The following is a 19,372-nucleotide window of genomic DNA, read 5'->3' as shown; positions in this document are numbered from 1 at the left end:
GCCCATCCGCACATCCCAAATTAGTTTGAATCACAGAACTTTAGTCCTAAGAGGGGTTTTTTTGTGGGGGATGAGCCATAGCAGTTAAATGGGTTTAGCTGCATAATGTAGCCATGCTCTAAGGATCAAGCCTTAAGGGATAATGCAAAGAGAGTCATTAAATCCACTTTGATGCCACTTAAATGCTACTTTCAGTTGGATGGAAACTACTGGTGAAGAATAAGTCCATGTTACAAAACAGTCCTTCGAAGCAGGAAGCATGTGTGCAAATTAAATTCAACAGACAAGCTAATGTATAATATATGTAAGTATCCACTCTTACTAGAGGATGGCCTTTTGCACCCTGTTGAAAAGAAAACATGCATGCATGTAAACTGGAGCTATGCAGATGTTCTCTCATCAACCAATTTTCCAGTTGTTGTGTTTTGTTTGTACTGGCTTTTCAAAGAAAAAATAATCATTGCTACTACCACTACAGGTGCTACTACTGCTACTGCTACTACAAATAATAATACAGTGGGCCCTTGGTATCTGTTGGGGTTTGTTTCCAGGACTACCTATGGATACCAAAATCCATGAATGTTCAAGTCCCATTAAACACAGTGGCTAGTAAAATGGTGTCCCTTATACTGCTGCTACTACTGCTGCTACTATTACTATAATACAGTGGGCCCTTGGTATCTTCTGGGGTTTGTTTCCAGGACTACCTATGAATACCAAAACTCCATGGATGTTCAAGTCCCATTAAACACAGTGGATAGTAAAATGGTGTCCCTTATATAAAATGGCGAAACAAAGGGGTGCTTTTTGGAATGTATATATTTTTGGAATCTTTGCAAGCTGTGGATATGGAGCACCATATCTGTGGATATGGAGTGCTAACTGATGATGATGAGGATGATGATTTCTGGTTATCAAATTAAGAAGCAGAAATACTGGTCAACAGAACGAGCGAAATATGTTTTTAATTGGCAAGCGCTTTCTCTTTGTGTGTTGATGGCGTGTGGGAAGCACATCTTTGCAGAGCTTTCCCTCGATTGCCTTGCAACCTTTTAATTAGCAGCCGGAGGAGGATACGAATCGAGGCTTATTAGGGCAACAGAGTGGTTTTGCCTTTTCTGTAGAAGTTCATGCTTGCCCGTTTTTCGTTTTCCAGTCGGTGCGATGTGCGCATATGTGCACGTTCTGATGTGCTCCCTACTGACAAGCCCATCACTTATTTATTTATTTTAATTAGTGATGTGCTTTTTCCCAAATGAATGTACCTTCCTCATTAAGGAGAGAGCGTCTCCGGAGCAGAGGACTGCTCTGGCATTTGAGTCAAACCTCTCTGCCTCACCTCTCAGAAACAATTAGAAACTTGAGCTGAAGTGGGAATGAAAAGGTTGCCTGTAGTTTATTTCATTTTTGCATGTGACGGGATCTGATGCCTTTAAGGTATTTAGACAGCGATATGATAAGCCACATTTAAATGCACGAAGGCAAGGTGGAACGGGCTTGTTTTCTGCCGCTCCAGAAACAAGGATGCAAGCCAATGGATTCAAGTTGCAAGAAAAGAGATTCCACTTAAATTAGGAGGAACTCTCTGATGGTAAAAGGCATTCAACTCTATTATTTTAATTGATTTTTTAAATTGTAAAGTTTTTGAAGTGTTTTTATCTTGTGAGCTGCCTTGGGTCCCTTTCTGGGAGAAAGGTGGCATACAAATGAAATAAATAAATAAATAAATAAATAAATAAATAAATAAATAAAATAATAATAATAAATCAACGATGGAATGGACTGCCTTGGAGATGGTAGACTCTCCTTCTATGGAGGTGTTTAACCAGAGGTTGGATGGCCATCTTTTAGGAGGGCATTAGTTGTGTATTCTTGCATGACAAGGGTTATGCTAGGTATCCCATGTGGTCCCCTCCATCTCTGTAATTCTATGAAATAATATTAATTGAATTCATTTTTGTGGGTTATAGTTGATCCCTGCAGTACTTAGTAGATGGGCGCAAGTCAGCTTCGTTGTTGTTTGCTGTTGTGTGCCTTCAAGTTGTTTCTGACTTATGGCGACCCCAAGGCAAACCTATCATGGGCTTTTCTTGGCAAGTTTCTTCAGAGGGGGTTTGCCATTGCCACCTGCTGAAGATGAGAGAGCATGACTTGCCCATGGTCAGACATTGGGTTTCCATGGCTGAACTGGGATTCAAACCCGGGTTTCCAAGTGATCCTAGTCCAGCATTCAAAACCACTATGACTCTCCCCCAATAATTCCCCCCCCCTCAAATGCAATGTTTTTAATAGAAGGAAGTTCTTGTGTCCCACCATGGGTTGTCAAGTGAAGGGGAAAAGTTCACCGCAATGGCCACACATGTGTGAATCATCTCTAGGTCAGGTGCTTTCCACTTGATGGTTGGATGAAGAGTTTAAGAGAGCAGAAAGAGAATCATGCATATTTATTAAAGGTAAGGGTCTAAGGCAGGTTCTTGAGATATTCAGCTATTCCAGATAAGAGGTTTGTAAGACTAAGGGAAACGTAAAGACAGTGATACGAAACAGAATAGCAGATACAACCTCAATGTTGTGAGAGGCCAATTGTGGAAGGGGGGGAATGCATGAGCACCCCTTTTTCTTCTTCTCAATATGCGGATGATGCAAAGATAAATGGAAGCGGTCGAGCAAGTTTAGTAAATCCCGTTGGTCATTTTTTGTATCTGTGCAAATAAAGGGATCTGCTTGGGAAAGATCAAAAAACCTTATGTACATACAATTGCATTTGCAATTCAAGAATGCAATGCACAAGGAAAGGAAAGCTGATTAGTAACAGACATGCAATAAACAATATTGTCTGTTGTTCAGGATGCTAAACCAAACTAGGGATGGGGAAAACCCATCCACAAATAAGGCGAAAAGTCCAATTACGCACAATGGTGGTACCAAGAGAGCTGTTGGACAGAGCCACTGTCTCCCTGCATGTGCATCTTTCTTTCTCTCTCTTGCAGGCCAAGAGCTTGATTTTTATTTTGCTCCAACCCGTATCTTGTGGATATTGTGAGCGGGAGCAGATAATCAGCCCAAGGAATGGTAGAAATAATAATAAGGGGGAGTAAAGCGAGCCCAGGGAATGCTAAGCAGTTACAGGGCTGACATTGCTGTTGTCTGGGTCACTTAGCAACTGGCGGAGCATGAGATGAAAGTGAAAGATCAGATGCTTAGAAAGGAAGGAGAAGCTGCAGGAATACAATAGGAAGGATCCTCTTTTTCCTTCCTTCCTTCCTTCCTTCCTTCCTTCCTTCCTTCCTTCCTTCCTTTTTGCATTTACCAGGGACAGTCTATGCTGCCGGTTCCATTACTGTCCCACAGGTTGCCTCTTACACCTTGTTCATTGCTGCTTCATTGTCTTCTTCTACATTATGTGCCGTTCCTAAAAATGATTTTGGAAACTGTACTTGCACATTTTGGCTGGTTTTCACATACAGTAGGACTTTGTTATCCACTGGGGTTTGTTTCCAGGATCCCCCATGGATAACAAAATCCGTGGATGGTCAAGTCCCATTAACTATAATGGCAGAGCAAACTGGTGTCCCTTAGATAAAATGGAAAAATCAAGGCTTGCTATTTGGAATTTATACTCTTGTGCGTGAATCTATGAATAAGGAGGACCAACGGTATTTACCCCATTTCTGATTGTTACAGGTTACTGATCATTATTGTTGTTGTTGTGTGCCTTCAAGTAGTTTTCATATTATGGTGACCCCACCATAGGGTTTTCTTGGCAAGTTTCTTCAGAAAGGGTTTGCCGTTGCCATCCTTTGAGGCTGAGAGACTGTGACTTGCCCAAGGTGGGTTTCCATGGCTATGATGGGATTTGAACCCTGGTCTCCTAGTATCCTAGTCCAATGCCCAAACCACTACACCATGCTGGACACATCTTCATCAGAACCCTACATATGAACATAAATGCAATCATGCACCCTTGGCATCAGGTTGCACTCTGGGAATAATTGGTGCACCACAACAAGCACCTAGCCATGTGATTGATGCTGGGCACCTTGTTTTGGACTTCAGAGTGAGTGACTGGCACCAGTAGTGCTGGCACTGGGTGACCCAGTGGGGGCATGTTTGTAGACAGCTGCCCAGTCTTGCTAGGGAATGCAGAGGCAATGGGGGAAAGCAGGGACAGCTTTGGGGCCAGAATAATCTGGGAACAGCCTAGAGTATTCTGGCTGGTCTAGACAAACCCTAGGATTCTCATTGTCAGGACACCTAAGCAACCCATTTTTGGAATATTTTGGAATATTCTTTCATCCTAAGGCTCCTAAGGCTTTCCCAAAATCTGCTTCCCTGCAGTTTCCACCTATTGGTTCCAGCCTTCTCCTCTCTCCCCTTTTGCATTACAACTAGGGTTTTCAAGCAAAACAAGGAACGGCGTTCCTTTCCCTTTATCGATTGCATAGACCAGGGAATTTCTGTAGGTGTTTCTTGTATAACAACCAACACACTGTTATTAAAGGACAGAAGATCTGTCCCTTAATAAACCTAGCAACCTTAATGGCAGCTCTTCTGTTCTCAAAGGCACCTATAATGTTTGCACTTGATCTTCAGTTCTCCAGTCTAATGTTTGCCAGCTCTTTCAACTGTTCCTCCTAGGTCCTGGTTTCCATTTCTGTGAGCCAGTAAATGCACCTCCAGTGAATGGGAAGGAATCCAAACTCCTTTGACCTAAGGAATTTAGAGTAAGGTGTGTACTTGCCTTGTTTAAATTAAGAGTGCCAGGAGGAATACAATGAAAACACAGATGGTGAAAACACCACCTCTTTACCTTGGAGATATGCTTCAAATGATAGCCGTTTTGCTGCTGATTTGTTCCGGATCCTAATGTTGAGCAATGTAGCACCACTTTGGTGAATAACTGGAGAACCAACCTGAAATTAGTTCCTCTTGATTTATTGCTCAAGAAGAAATGATTGAAACACAGATGACAGAGCCTTAGCAATGATTGGAGAAATTGTTGCATCTAATGGCACATGAAGTGTGTAATTTATTTTACGGCATGAAACATCTCCCGGATAGTTCCGGCTACGTACGATGGGCGTTTGAGTGAGTTGCATTGCTGGTCTCAAAGAGGTGATTGGAAGCCTCTAGTGGTGCAGATGCCAAAGTGTGGCAAACTCCCAATTTAGCCTGAGTCCATGCTGCATGCAAAAAGATCTGGAATAGCCTTCCCTATGTACACATTTTCCAAATCTCTTGGAACAGAACACCCATCATCCACAGCACTGTGGGCTGCATTGGCTGATGAGGGTAGTACTATAGTCCATCATATCTGGAGGCCACCTGGTTGTAGAAGGATGGTGCAATAAGGACCCTCAGTGTTTATATAGCCACCTTGAGTCCCTCCAGGGAGAAAGGCTGCATATAAATGAAATAATTAAAGAAATAAAATAAATTATTGAGAGACCAAGTCAGTGATGGCTAGAGACAAAATAAGGAAGGACTTTGGGGGTTTGATATAATGTAGGTGGAACTAAGTTGTAGTGGAAAGAAATCTTCATTTATCCCTAGACATCCTAGACAATTATGATGGAGGATTGTTTCCAAGGGATTTCTAAGAATCTAAGAAATCAGATTCAGGAATAGAGCTCATGGAAGGACAAAATGCATCCATTGCCCCCACATAAGAATTCTCCTACAATCCCCAAATTTCTAGCATTGCAATAACAGCCATTTTGTGGCAACGGGTTCTGCAGTTTAAATATGCACTCTAGCAAAGGAATAGTGATGGGTGGCCATTCCAAAGATTTCATCTTGGTGCTGCTCAGTTTGGAACATTAGCAAAAAGTCAACCTTGTCTTATGGGCCACCCTGCTGCAATTCTCAGTGATGATGGGTGTTGCAATCCAACACCATCTGGAGGATCATGCATTGCCCAACCCTAGTATAATGGTTTTGTTAGGCCCCGTATCTTGCTGGGGTCTGAAGGCACCTAATCCTGTCTCATCTTTGAAGCTAAGCATGGTTAGCCTTGCTTAGCTTGGTACATGGACTGGAGACCACCAATGAATACTAGGTGATATTTCAGAGGCAGGAACTGGCAAAAACACCTCTGAGGATTCCTGGCCTAAGAAAACCATCTGAAATTCATGGGGTCACCAAAAGTCAACTGGCGACTTCAAGGCACATACATACACCTTGCTGAAACAACATGGAGTTCTCTGTAGTACTGAAGACTTCCTCATCCTTGTCTTCCTTCTCCTCCTCCTCCTGTCTGGTCTTTACTGCTTGCAGTTCTTCATTCTGCGCACTGGCCAAGCTCCTACCTTCTTTTAACATCTGTGTCTAGCAACAAGTCATGTGCCAAGCAGTCTCCAGCCAGGCTGTCAACAGTCATTGTGCAGTATTCTTGCTCAGATCCAGGATAAGGCTTTTGATAAGGCTTCCTTCTCTCCTGTTGCCCTTGGCTGGTAAATCTGGACTTGAACCTATTGACATGTGGATAAAAGCAGTACTTCTTTCTTCCCTTCCAAGACCATCTGCCACTCTGCTTGCAGTCATCTACTCCTATCTTTTTTCTTTTATTAAGATGATCCAAATGCTACTTCTGATCTTGGAATCTACTTGTTAGGCCACTTGCTAAGACCTGGCACTTCCCTGAGGTGACTGAACGGCATGAAGAGGAAAACTTTGGTAAATTTGGCGCCAGAAGAATGACAGAAGTCATTCATTACTGAGCTTTGACACTGGAGGGTAGCCAGGGAAGGTGAAGGCAAACTTAGGGCATTGTCCCTCCAAATGAAACTTTCCTCCAGTCACCAAATGTTAAGCATTTCAGAGAGTGAGACCTTGCAAATCCTTTACACTTAGAACTCTACCAGAAAGGAGATGTGATAACCTGGGCAAGAGCATTCTCATTCTTATAACCAGTGTTATAAGAGATGCCGTGTGCTTCTGTTCAATCCACTGTTGATGGATTAGAGTTTGTGGATATGTTCCAGTTCAGCTGTTTCTCTTTCCAATCTTCCTTTGTACTTTTGTGGTGGTGGTGGTGGTGGTTCATGGACCGCTATCCTGAGGTCAGAGATGGAATACCCAGGAAGATTGAAATGTTCTGCAACTGCTTTTTGTGTATTCCTGTCTGGTTTATGTTCGTAGCAATAGCATGTATATTTCTATACCGCTTATCAGAGCACTTAGCACTCCCTAAGCAGTTTACAATCTGTAAGCCCATTGCCCCCAACAAACCTGGTATTCATTTTACCCACCTACGAAAGGATGGAAGGCTGAGTCAACCTTGGAGCCCCTGGAATTGAATCACAACCTTGTGGCTTCAGTGCCAGCATTTAACTACCAAGGCTCCTTTATCCTCTGGCACAGCGACTGCCCAGTTTGCCCAGTGTTTGGCCAGGAAAGTGTGGAGCGAGAAGTGATGGAATAAGCAGGATAAACCTAGGACAATGTGGCCGATGGCTTCTCTGTTTGTGAAGTAGGGAATCTCAAATGGATTTTAGTCCAAACTTTAAAAGGGTTCTCCAGGAGGTTAGACCTACAAGGAGGGTAGGATTTTTCATCTTGGGTAGCTCCTGTAAAATATGGGTTAAAACCTAGAGCAGACTCACCAATTCACTGATATGAAAACCAGCTGCTGTCCCATTCCATGGAGGAGATGCACTTGGAAATGGATTTTGCTAATGCCGCCCTTTGCTAATATGAAGGGACTACAGAGGAAGTCCTTGTGAGAGAGCCAAGGAAAGATGCTCTTTACATTTTGAGCTATTCCCCCAGGTTACTAGATTAGCACTCCAGAAACTTAAAGCAAATGTTGTGATTGCTTTTCCCTGATTAGAAGCAAGGCTCAAAATTAAACCCGACTCTCTTGGGGGGAAGTAGGAGGAAAAAGCTTACATTGCAGCATGCTTCCCTTTTCCCTTTTGGCATTTTCATTGTCGGGCAGCGCTTGATAACTTACTAATGGAAGTGAAATTGTTCATCATGGTGCATGTTGCTTATGTCTGAGCACTGCCTACCCTCATGGATGCTGAATAACTGGATTCTTATTTATTGAATCATTGATGCTTATTTATTTACTTATTTTACTTATTTTTGTTGCTAGCCATAAAAATGCCAATGTGGTAAAATGGTACCATGAGGCATTTTGTCACCAGCCCCGGGAATCATCAGGCTACTTAGGTTGATGGGACATCAGATACATTTATTTGATTAAACTTTCTCAGCTGGAAAACTTTCCTAAATTCCTATGAAAGTAAATAGGCAAATAGCTAAGCATTTAATCCATTCTGAAAAGGTAAAATATGTATAAAATGACGTATTTTGTCAAATATTGCTGTAATACAACAAGTCTTTGATAGTGATGCAGCCATATTTGGTACCTTGCTACCCACTCCAACCCCATCCCAAATTGCTTTTGACACCACAATTTGAATTCTGACTCCACAGCCTGGGAGATGATGATGATGATGATGATGATGATGATGATGATGATGATGATGATGATGGGGATGATGATAAGACAGCCTTCCTCAGTCTCTGATGTCCTTCAAAGGTACCAGACTGCAACCCTTTCACTCTTTAGATACCATAGCTAAATGGGGGCAAAGCTTTCTTCTCCTTTCTTTCTGTATCTCTCCTCTTCCCCTCTTCCCTTCATTTGACCAGTGATAGAAATGATCAAACTAAAAGGACCCCTTCTGTTCCTTCTCCTGCAGAGATTCAGCAGAATAAGATCAAATGAAACAGAGAACAGGGATGGCATTTCTTTGTGCTTCTGGTCTGCTTTCCCCATTAGTTGCCATTCCGGGGCTGAAGAGATGTGTGCTTTGCTAGATGTTTGCAGTTCTAGAGATGTGTGTTTTGCTGGCTGTTTGCAATTCTCTTGTGGCTGCTGTCTTTGTCTTCAGGGTGGAGGGCGCATTTGGGAATTGCACCAGGTGGCATCTCCTTCACAGTGTGTCTGTGTGAGGGCCTTTGGAGGAGCCTCTCCTCCCAAACGTGTGTCTGGCTTGCGCCCACACAACTGACTCACTCCAGGCTGAAGTTGAGGATGGAGAGAACTGGAGAGGAAGAGTGCCTTTGTCCCCTTCCTTCTCTTTGTGCCTTTAATTTGAGGGAATACGGGGGATGGAAGGAAAGCATGCCTGGAACACTTGGATTTCCTCAGTGGTCATGAAGGAGAAGAAGCTCAGTGTCAGAAAATGTGCTTTGAATTCCAAAGATCCCAGGTTTGATCCTGGTCATCTCCACTTAAAGGTTCAAATAACAAGGGATGGCTAGGAAAACACTTTCTGGTTTAGATCTTGGAAGCTTGTTGACCATTAGTGTAGACCAGGAGTGTGCATACTGGGGCCAACGGGCTGGATATGGACTCCCCATAGCCCTCTAACCCCCTGATTTGGGGTAATCTTTGCCCCCAAACCATACAGAAAGCTTCCCCCAATATATAAAAATGCATTAAAATATCCCCCCTCCACCACCACTTCAAAATCATGTTGCTGTTGTTCTTGCCTGCAAGTCATTTCTGATTTATGGCCACCCTAAGGTGAACTTTTTACAGGTTTTCCTTGGCCAGATTTGTTCAGAGGAGCTTTGCCTTTGTCTTCCTCTGAGGCTGAGAGATGGTGACTTGACCATCACACAGTTTCCATGGTTCAGCAGGAATGTTTTGCACTCCATAGGTAGCCCAATAATTACCAAATGCAGGGGCATGACCTTCTGCCAGAGCTCCTCAACCTTACTGAACTTCTACAGCCTCCACCATGAAAATGGGAGTCAAAATTCTCCAAAAGTGGTCATTCACAACCACAAATACCAGGAGAACACTCCTGCTATTACAAAAAATGTTTCCACATCACTGAACCTGGACAGTGGGAGTGCTTCTGGTTGTCTTTGGGGCCAGTTTTCTGCTGGGTTTGGGGATTATGACCAACCATGATGTTGACAAGTGGCCCCTCCGTGCCTTAAGGGAAACAAACATTTCTAAGGATGGGTGCCAAAATGCTATGATTTGTCCAGCTGCCATCCAAAGATAAAATGGGAATGGTTCAGTGGTGCTGGCACGGTTTAGGATTGCTCTTGTTAATTTCTGTGTTGGCAAAAGTGGAGCACAGATGGAGCATTGTACCCTTTATTTTCAGTGGCTTTGGACAAAGGGGTTGTGTCTGTTGTCTCCTTGTTGACAGGGAGAAGGGGAGATTCCACCAGTGGAAATGGCTACGATTTGCAGACTTTTCCTCTGGTGGAATCTCTCCTTCATGCCGTCAATGAGAAGATGACAGACACAACTCCTTTGTCCAAAGCCACTGAAAACAAGGAACACAATACTGCATCTGTGCAAGCAGATGCTTCTTTTTCTTTCCCTTCCCTCCTTCCATGAATGCACGGACACCTGGGAGATAGTCAATAAGTTCCTGTCATTCATCACTTGCATGGAGGGAAGGCTGGCCGTTGTGTCCAAGAGAAAGGGTTGCCAACTTGCAGTGTCCTACTGGAAATGCTTTATGGTATAACACAGGCAACACTATGCTTGGAACCTGTTGCAAATAACCTGCCATCATATTCAAAGGCATAGCTATGTTGGTCTGTATCTGTATGCAAAGGTTTCTTGTAGCATCATTGAGACTAACTGAAGGTTTTTGTAGGCTTGGTCTTCTTTGTGCATCTGTTGAAGTAGACTGAGGGATCGTTTGCATAGGCCAAATAAAACGTTGGTTAAATTCTCTTGCAGAAGTAGTTGAACATTTTTGTCCCAACACGGAACTTCTCCATTTAGTTTGAAGTTTGTGGAAGTGGTGGAAGTGGAGTTGTACAAGTGCTATCTCTGGCTTTCATGTGTGCATTGTGCATGGGTGTGCATGGCACATGGATGTGCATTGTACATGAGTTCACATTCCCTTTGGTTGTGCATAGGATAAACCTCTTTGGTTGTGCATAGGATAAACCTTTGGTTGTGCATAGGATAACTTGGTTTATTTTTAAGCCCATCAGACGTCAGCTGCTTGAATGGTGGAGAGAGGAGTTTCGCATTTCTCCTTCTTTTAACAGAAGACAAAACAGATACAATACCAGATAATAAGAATGGGCTGTCAGTGAGCAAAACTTGAAGGCACTTGGAGTGCCGCGGTTGAAGAGTCCTTCTGAACCAGAACCTGGAAAAGTTACTTTTCATACTGCATGCTGGCAAGGGGGATTCTGGGAACTGAAATCCAAAAGAACTTTCCCAGCCTTTGCACTGTGGTACCTTGTTTGCATACTTTTCTCAGATTATCTGTTTCATAATGGGGATGACACTTTAGGGTACTGCCACTATCAAAGTTCTTTTCTTCATTTGAAAAAGGGGAAGAGTGTCAGGCAGGCAGAAAAGGCTGTTATCAAAGGTTTGTACAATCCAGATGAACATTTAGCCCTGGTGAGATGATGAAGATGAAACAGATATGGGAACAGGCGTTTAGTACAGTATGATCTGAGGAGGAGGGGAAATATCTACGCTCAAAACTGCGCTGGGGGAATATTACATGTGAAACGGAGAGGAGATGTTAGTAAGATCTTGTATATCTTACTGTACATGCCAGGCCATTGTTCTGCTAGCCGAGTTTAATTAACATTGAGAGGCAAGCAGTGTGTTTCTTGGGTTTCAGGCAGAATAATTTCCCAGCCCTGCTTGGAGATCCCTAGATTTTCCTAGCTGTCTTCTGTCCAAGCGTAAATCAGGCCTGACCCTTCCAAAGTCAGATGAGACTGTGATCTGTGCTTGGACACATCTTGGGTCCAGGCTGTCTGAAGGACCACATCTCCTTCCATGTGGATGTTTGACCTCTTAAGACCTTCAGGAGCAGGGACGTAGCCGGGGAGGGGGGTTCTTGGGGTCCGGACCACCCCCCCTTCCATTAGAAAAATGAATGGTGTGTGCTGCTGCACCACCACACTCAAGCCCCATTATAATGGTGGCACTTAGGACCTTATCGCACACACAAATGTAAACGTTCTAGGGACTGGAGGAGGACTCTCGTGTGCGCGTGCGACCGCCCAAAAACGGATTTTATCGCACACGCAGATGTCCTCCAAGAGGCCCCGTTCCGTTCCCCAGCACGCACCCGTTTGCATCCAGTCCTGACGGGCGCCATTTTTTGCAGACGGAAGGTAATCCGTCAGGCAAAAATCACACCCGTCAGGACTGGACGCGAACGGGTGCGCGCCGGGGGACGGAACGGGGCCTCTTGGAGGACGTCTGCGTGTGCGATAAAATCCGTTTTTGGGCGGTCGCGCGCGCACAAGAGGGTCCTCCTCAAATCCCTAGAACGTTTACATTTGTGTGTGCGATAAGGTCCTTAGTCTGGACCCCCCTTCCTAAAATCCTAGCTACATCCCTGTCAGGAGAGGCCCATCACCCTGCTCCAATTCCCAGAATCAATTGGTGGGAACAAAGGAGAAGATCTTCTTGGTGGCTGCTCCTAGAATTTGGAAATCCCTCCGTAGGGATTGCTCTCCTTCCACCAGCAAGTGAAAACTTTCCTATTCCATCAAGCTTTTGGAAATTGAGTGTGGATCAGATTTCAACTTGAACTTTGATCCATTTCTCTCTCTCTTAAGTATGTTGGTAGATGAACATTTGGAAAAGAAGCATGGCAAAAGATTGTTTTTTATGCCCTCAGTAGCTAGAGTGGTTTTTGCAAAACACTGGAAAAGTAAGGAATGTCCAGATGTTCAATAATGGGTTGATAAAATAGTGGATTGATCATTTTAGTTAGATGCTCGTAGTTCCTGTCTGTAGTTAAGGTTGGTTTATTTAATATGTTTTGTTAATCGTTTGTTATATTGGTTTTTATAATGTGTTTAATAAACTTTATTTTAAAAAAGCTTTTGGAAATTGACTGTGATGAGCTTTTAATAATGTGCTAGTTGATTTTTTTAAAAAATAATTCTTTCTTTTAATTAATTTAAAATGGTTTTAACTCTGTGGATTAATTGTTTTTAAATAACACACACACACATATACACACAGCTTTTATTGATGTTTTTATATGTTTTTAATTTGTACTGGTTTCAGTCTTTTGTAATTCAATCCCATTATTGGGAAACGGTGGGCTACAAATGAATAAAATCATCGCTGCCATCACCACCTTACGCCCCAAATCAATGATCTGAAATGTTCCCAGTGGTGTCCGATCAGTTTGGAGAGGTATTTTCCTTCATATGTGGTGACTTTGCCCTTTGGTCAGATAATACTGGAGAAGTGCAATTAGTAATCTTATAGATATGATAATCTTATATGATTATATGATTATTTTAGCAACATCTGATTAGATGTTGATGGTCCAGTAATACACTGTGGCTATGTGGTTTGGTTGTAATTCATGCCCTGTAATAATTGCCTTGAAGATGCAAGATTCCCATCTCACCTTGGAAGCTAAGCGGAGAAAGGCCTGGTTGGTACTTGAATGGTGGACCGCCAAGGAATATCAATGCTTTAAGCTAAATTTCAGAGGAGGGCAAGACAAACCACCTCTGAGCAGCCCTTGGCTAAGAAAAGTCTATGAAATCCATGAGTTGAAGGAACATAAAAACTGCATTTTGGACCACAGAATTGAAATCAGATGCAGCTAAAATAATGAATGAATGATAAAGTTTGAAAAGGTTCCCTAGGCTCATCTAGGAAATCTACAGCTAAAACATGTCTGATAGATGGCTATCTATGTTCCAGAACCATAATTTGTAGTTTAGTGAAATATTTAGAACTCTCTGTCAGAGGCCATTGGTGTCAGAGGACATCAAACTGCAAATCCCAGGGTTATGTAGATGCATCTATGGCAATTAAAGTTTTATCCAAGGGTTGGGCACACCAACCGCTGAGCCTCTGAAGAACTGGTTCTCCTTTCTCCAAACCCAAAGTTGTAACCTTTCTCAGTCTGGAAATAACTGTGCACATGAGTGCAAAATAAAACCCAGTGCATGTGAGACCATCAAGGCTTGCAACCATCTTTTGCTTTGTTTTGCAGTGTGTGATCAATGGGTTACTCCTTCTGTCTTTCTCTCTCTCTTTCTTCTTTTCCCTCAGATAACCTTTTTCATGCTTTTGTCAGCTGTCTGCGTGATGCTGAACTTAGCCGGCTCCATACTCTCCTGCCAGAATGCCCAGCTGGTGAACTCTTTGGAAGGGTGCCAACTGGTGAGTAATGGAAACCACAGAATAATAATAATAATAATAATAATAATAATAATAATAATAATACAGGTTGCCTCTCCCTTATCTGAAATGTTTGGGACCATAAGTGTTTTGGATTTTTTCAGATTCTGGAAACAGATACATAAAAATATAACGCTCACACGAAAAAAAGAATATACCATTGAATCCCGAATTATTTTTGCTAAATATAACAGATGCAATATCAGATAATTTAGTGCAAGACGAGTTGAGCGTCTTACTGTATATGATAACAACTGCTAGAGTGTTGTATGGCAAATACTGGAGATCCCCAACTATTCCAATATCAGAGGAATGGAGTGTGAAATTAATTGAATTAGCTATATTAGATAGGATTTCTATGTCAAGAAATGAAAGATCCGTACAGGAATATGATGAAAAGTGGGAAAGGGTTTTTGAAATAAGGGGAAATGAGAGTTAGATATAAAGTGTTACATAATGGAGATTGCAAGACTGTATGTTTGTTTTTCTTAATTTGATTTGGGTTTAAATACTGTTATGTAAATACAACTGAAATAAACATTTAAAAAAAAAAGATTCACCGAACCAACCAGAGAACAAATGTGCCATGAGCTCAGCCACCCATGTAGACAAGTTTGGATTTTGGAGTATTTCAGACTTTGAAATTCCAGATAAGGGAGACACAACCACAAGGGTTTCCTGGCAAGATTTGTTCGGAGAGGGGTGTCTTTGCCTTTCTCTGAGGCTGAGAGCATGTGACATGCCTAAGGTCACCCAGTGGGTTTCGTGTCTGAGCTGGGAATCAAACCTTGATCTCTTGCTGTTTGAATCCAACACTTAAACCAGTGCACCATGCTGGCTCCCTCAGATCTATGTACTACCCCCAAATACCTCTGTTTTCCCTCTATAGTCAATGTCAAAATGGCATTACTTGTTATCACCATATTGAGGGGGATGGCAAAGGAAAATGGAGGTGTGTGAGGGAGAGAATCTGTGTATCTGTCAGGAGACTCAGACCTCATTCCCACTTATAAATAAATCGGTGTGCAATCTGAATCAATGGATCAGTTCGACAGCGGAGCGTGGGTCCCACTACATTTTCCCCAATCACATTTTCCCCCAGTAAAATAACCCACTTGTGGTTCACATTGACGAATGAATCGTTTCAGAAATGGACCCACTCCAGCCGGCTGAAGGGCAAATTGAAATCGATTCCAATCCTCATCTGGTTCACACTTGCACAGAATCGATTTATCCAAAAAGATGTGGGAAACATCAGCATCAAAAAGATGTGGGTTAAATGAGTCTAGTGCATGGCCCACTTCTCCGAATTGGTTCAGCGAACTGGTTCAAGTGGGAAGCAGGGTCATTTGAACCGGTTCAAACCAATTTGCAGTCTGGTTTAAAAGGTAGTGGGAATCAGGCCATACACTCCTCCATCACCCTGCAAAGCGGTACATTGCAGGAAAAGCTTTGCTGCAGAATATTTCAAAACATGTGGCACTCTCCTTAAACTTTTGCGTTCGGGGATGATTAAATTTTGGCTGGGTAAAAGTGAAGGAGAGAAGTGTGTTTGCATTTGGTTATCGGTCATTGGTTTTTTAGTGCATGGATTTTTGAACGCATATGCTCTCCGGAGTTGGAGATCAAGCAGCAAAAGTCTAGTATCATTATGGTTGCAAAGTCATACGTGAGTCGCTCCCTCTACAAGGCAGAGGGTCATGTTTTCTTTTATATTTTGAATTTGTTTCTGAAAAGCTGCACACAGAGAGGAGCAAACAGACTGTCTCATTGCGATGCAAAATGCAGAGAGGTTATTATGCCGAACGTCTGTCTCCGTATTATGAGACCTTAAGCAGATACGTTCAAACTATTAGGTGGTCTTAAATAGATGCATACCTGATTGCAACAACTGAATGCCATGCATCTCAATGAGAGCCAGAGAATTCGGTTGCAGGAGAGCAAGAACAAATATGTTAGTTGCCACAGAAGGGAAAACAGGCAAATGGAAGAGAGGAAACGCTGGAAAAGATTCAACTTTTAATTAAAATTATAAATAGATAGAGGGGGGAAATGGAAAAGGTATAACCTGATTTTGTAAGCACAGAAGGAACTAACATTTCCTAGGGCTTAATAGTCTTAATTTCTCATTTGTGACTGTAAGAAGGCATTAATTATATTTAGAGTTGGCATTCTTAGGACCGAATCAATAAAACTACCCCTCCAAAGCTAATTTTTACCACTTTGGGCCTAGAAAAAACAAAACCCATAACACAATCAGTTTGATTTATTTTGTAATTTCTTTGCTGTTTTTCTTCCCCCCTCCCTCAAAGCTCCTACTTGTTGGGTTGTGTTTCCAAGCCTGCCGTCTTCCCAATTTATACAACTCATTAAATTTCGAGACCGAACAGACCCCTGATTAAACTGTAATCATGTTTGTTACATCTCTTTAAGGTTTTCCCCCCTTTAAACCACTTTCCACCCATGACTGCAGGTCTCATTTGCCACCGGAATAATAAATAGGTCACTTCATCAGCTTTCTCCTCCTAATTAGAAAAAGGTTACCTAGCTTTGAAAGTGGGACAGGGAAGAGATTTGACCTGTGCAAAGACGGCAGATACTACACCGAAGGGGATGGGGAGTCAGGATTCTGAACCCTTTGAGCTTCTTCGTAGATCGGACACCACGGCCTCATTCCCACTTATAGATAAATTGGTGTGTGATCCAAATTGATGGATTGATTTGACAGCGGAGTATGGTTTCCACTACATTTGCCCCCATTGCATTTCCCCCTCTAAACCAATCCACTTATGGTTCACATTCATGCATGAATCAATTCAAAATGGACCCACTCCAGCCGACCGAAGGGCAAATTTAAATCGATTCTGATCTGCATCTGGTTCACACTTGTGCGGAATCGATTTATTGAAAAAGACATGGAAAAAAACAGCATCAAAAAGATGGGTCTGGTGCATGACCCCCCCACCCACTCGATTTAAGTGGGAACCAGGGTCATTTGAACCGGCTCAAACCAAATTGCAATCCGGTTTAAAAGGTAACAGGAATGAGGCCCATCATAGAAATAGACACGGCCGTGCCCTCTTGTTTTCCTGCCTCATGGACCAAACAGTTGGCTTTTCCTTTGTTTTTAGAAGTGCTCCACACCTTGGCAGTTCTGCAGCTTTGATGGGCCCTTCTGTTTGCACTTCAAATTGTTATCTGAGCTGAAGATTCCCACTTCTGTTTTGATGCTAGGCGTGTGCCTTCCGTATGCTTCTGCGGTTTGGTGACAGAAATAACTCCATATTTTTTCCTCTCCCCTGCTGTCACCACCACCACCTCCTTGCTCACTAACCAGGCAGATGGTGGGTGACTGTAAAGGCAATATCATAGAATCATAGTTGGAAGAGACCTCAAGGGTCATCCAGTCCAACCCCATTCTGCCATGCAAGAGGACACCATCCCTGGGGCAGATGGCCATCTAGCCTCTGTTTGAAAACCTCCAAAGAAAGAGGCTTCAACACACTACTATGGGGCATCTTCTACTGTCAAACAGCTTTTACTGTCAGGACGTTCTTCCTAATGTTGAGGTGGAATCTCTTTTGCTGTGACTCTACCTCCTTCCCCTTTCTAACCACCAACATGGAATTTCACTTAAGAGGAACAATATTCTCCCTCCAAAGTAGAAAGAAGCCAAACTTGCAGGCTAAAATGCACAAGGTGAGACAAATATAGAATCTGAAGGGCTTTTGATTTGATCCGAGACAGGATTTGATCTGAGACTTCTCTATTTGTCCACCTTTTCCTGGAGTCCTTCAAATGTGCATCTCCCCACCATCCTCAGGAAGCATAGTTATGCTAATGGGGATGGTGGGTATTGTTGTCCAACATATCTAGAGGGTGCAGAGTCTGGGGCAGTTGTTCCAGAACAAATTAGGTGGTTGCAAAGAACAAAGGCAATTGATCACTTGCCTTAATTATGTGGGGATAGGATTAGATTCCTAGGCTGCATTTGCACTGCAGAAATAATGCAGTTTGACACCACTTTAACTGCCATGGAGACCTGGAAATTATAATTTGTGGTGGCATCAGAGCTCTCTGACAGAGAAGGGTAAATATTGCACAAATCTCAGCACTGAGCCATGGCAGTTAAAGCGGTCTCAAACTGCATTAATTGTGCAGAGTAGATGCATCTTTTCTGTGCCTACAGATCTTTCCACAGCACTGTCCCATAAGCCTGTCAGTTATTATTCCCCAGTATTCACAGCTTGGAAAAGTTACTTTTTTGGAGGCTAGTACCTACAGTCTCCCATTTAGCCTGGCCAGTACACTGGTTAGTTCCTTTCAAGTTTGAACTAAGATCCAAACTGGATTGAATGCCCCGCTGACATGGAATCAACCAACCACCACTGACTTCTTGTCATTCCCAATAAGGAGGGAAGATATTTTTCGTGAAATCATCTAGCTAACAACAGTGTAGCCAAGATGGGAGCACAAATGAGTCAACCCCGTCACACGCACCTCGCTCCATCCTCTGAAGCATTGTCACATTTTGGAGTTTAAAAAAAAATCAAGGAATTAGCATAGATAAAGGTCATTTTCATTAAAATGGATAAGGTGGGAATTGAGATAGCTCCAGATGGGTTAGCTCTTTATATGTACTGCGTCTGTACCCAAATACAAAACGCCTCCTCTGTGTAAACAGATAACAGGGAAAAGGTTGGGAGGTGCGTATGGCACCAGGAGATAAATCTAAGCTCTATCACCATGAGCCATCGCAATGGTCACAGAAGCATAAGCTTATTGAATCCGTCAGGAGCAGATGAGTGAGTGCAAGCACAAAGATGCAACACAGTTTGCAATGGTGGCCTCCTCTTGGAAAAAAAGCAGGGAGTAATATCTTCATGTTGTCTGCAAATGTTATGAATCTATTTCTTCATCCTCCCTGGATGATAATTTATTTGGGAGCATAGGGCATGCATCTATGAAGCTGCTGCCTTGGCATTAAGGTATGATTCAGGCTGGCACACTACTCTGGAGTAAGTGTGCCAGGGTAGATGGTGGCAGACTAGAAGTGTTTTGGATTTTGGATCTTATATTTTTATTATTATTACAGTTGATCCTCCACATTTGCAGTTTTGACTTTTGCAGATTTGACTATTTGTGGTTTTGATTAATATGTTCTCTCTAGGGATTTCTAGGTCCTCCAGC

At 42.7% G+C, this 19,372-nt stretch overlaps 1 protein-coding gene across 3 annotated transcripts in view; it reads left to right on the top strand.

The window, feature by feature from the left end:
- The window catches only part of LOC149307143 (protein ENTREP2-like), a 142,645-nt gene that overhangs the window by 81,642 nt on the left and 41,631 nt on the right, over window positions 1–19,372 (top strand). For 2 of the 3 annotated variants that reach the window (XM_089538380.1, XM_089538378.1), the window contains one exon: window positions 14,054–14,164. In XM_089538380.1, coding sequence (XP_089394506.1) covers window positions 14,054–14,164 — 111 coding nt within the window. Of the gene's footprint in view, window positions 1–8,516; window positions 8,549–14,053; window positions 14,165–19,372 lie in introns of those variants that run through there. The other variant, XM_089538381.1, reaches the window with a different exon arrangement.

This window comes from Sceloporus occidentalis, unplaced genomic scaffold, assembly GCF_023333645.1.
Source record: "Sceloporus occidentalis isolate IW3139 unplaced genomic scaffold, rSceOcc1.0.p SCAF_9, whole genome shotgun sequence".
In the NCBI taxonomy this organism is placed as follows: domain Eukaryota; kingdom Metazoa; phylum Chordata; class Lepidosauria; order Squamata; family Phrynosomatidae; genus Sceloporus; species Sceloporus occidentalis.
The sequence above is the reverse complement of the archived record's forward strand: the minus strand, read 5'-3'. Positions and strand labels throughout refer to the sequence as shown.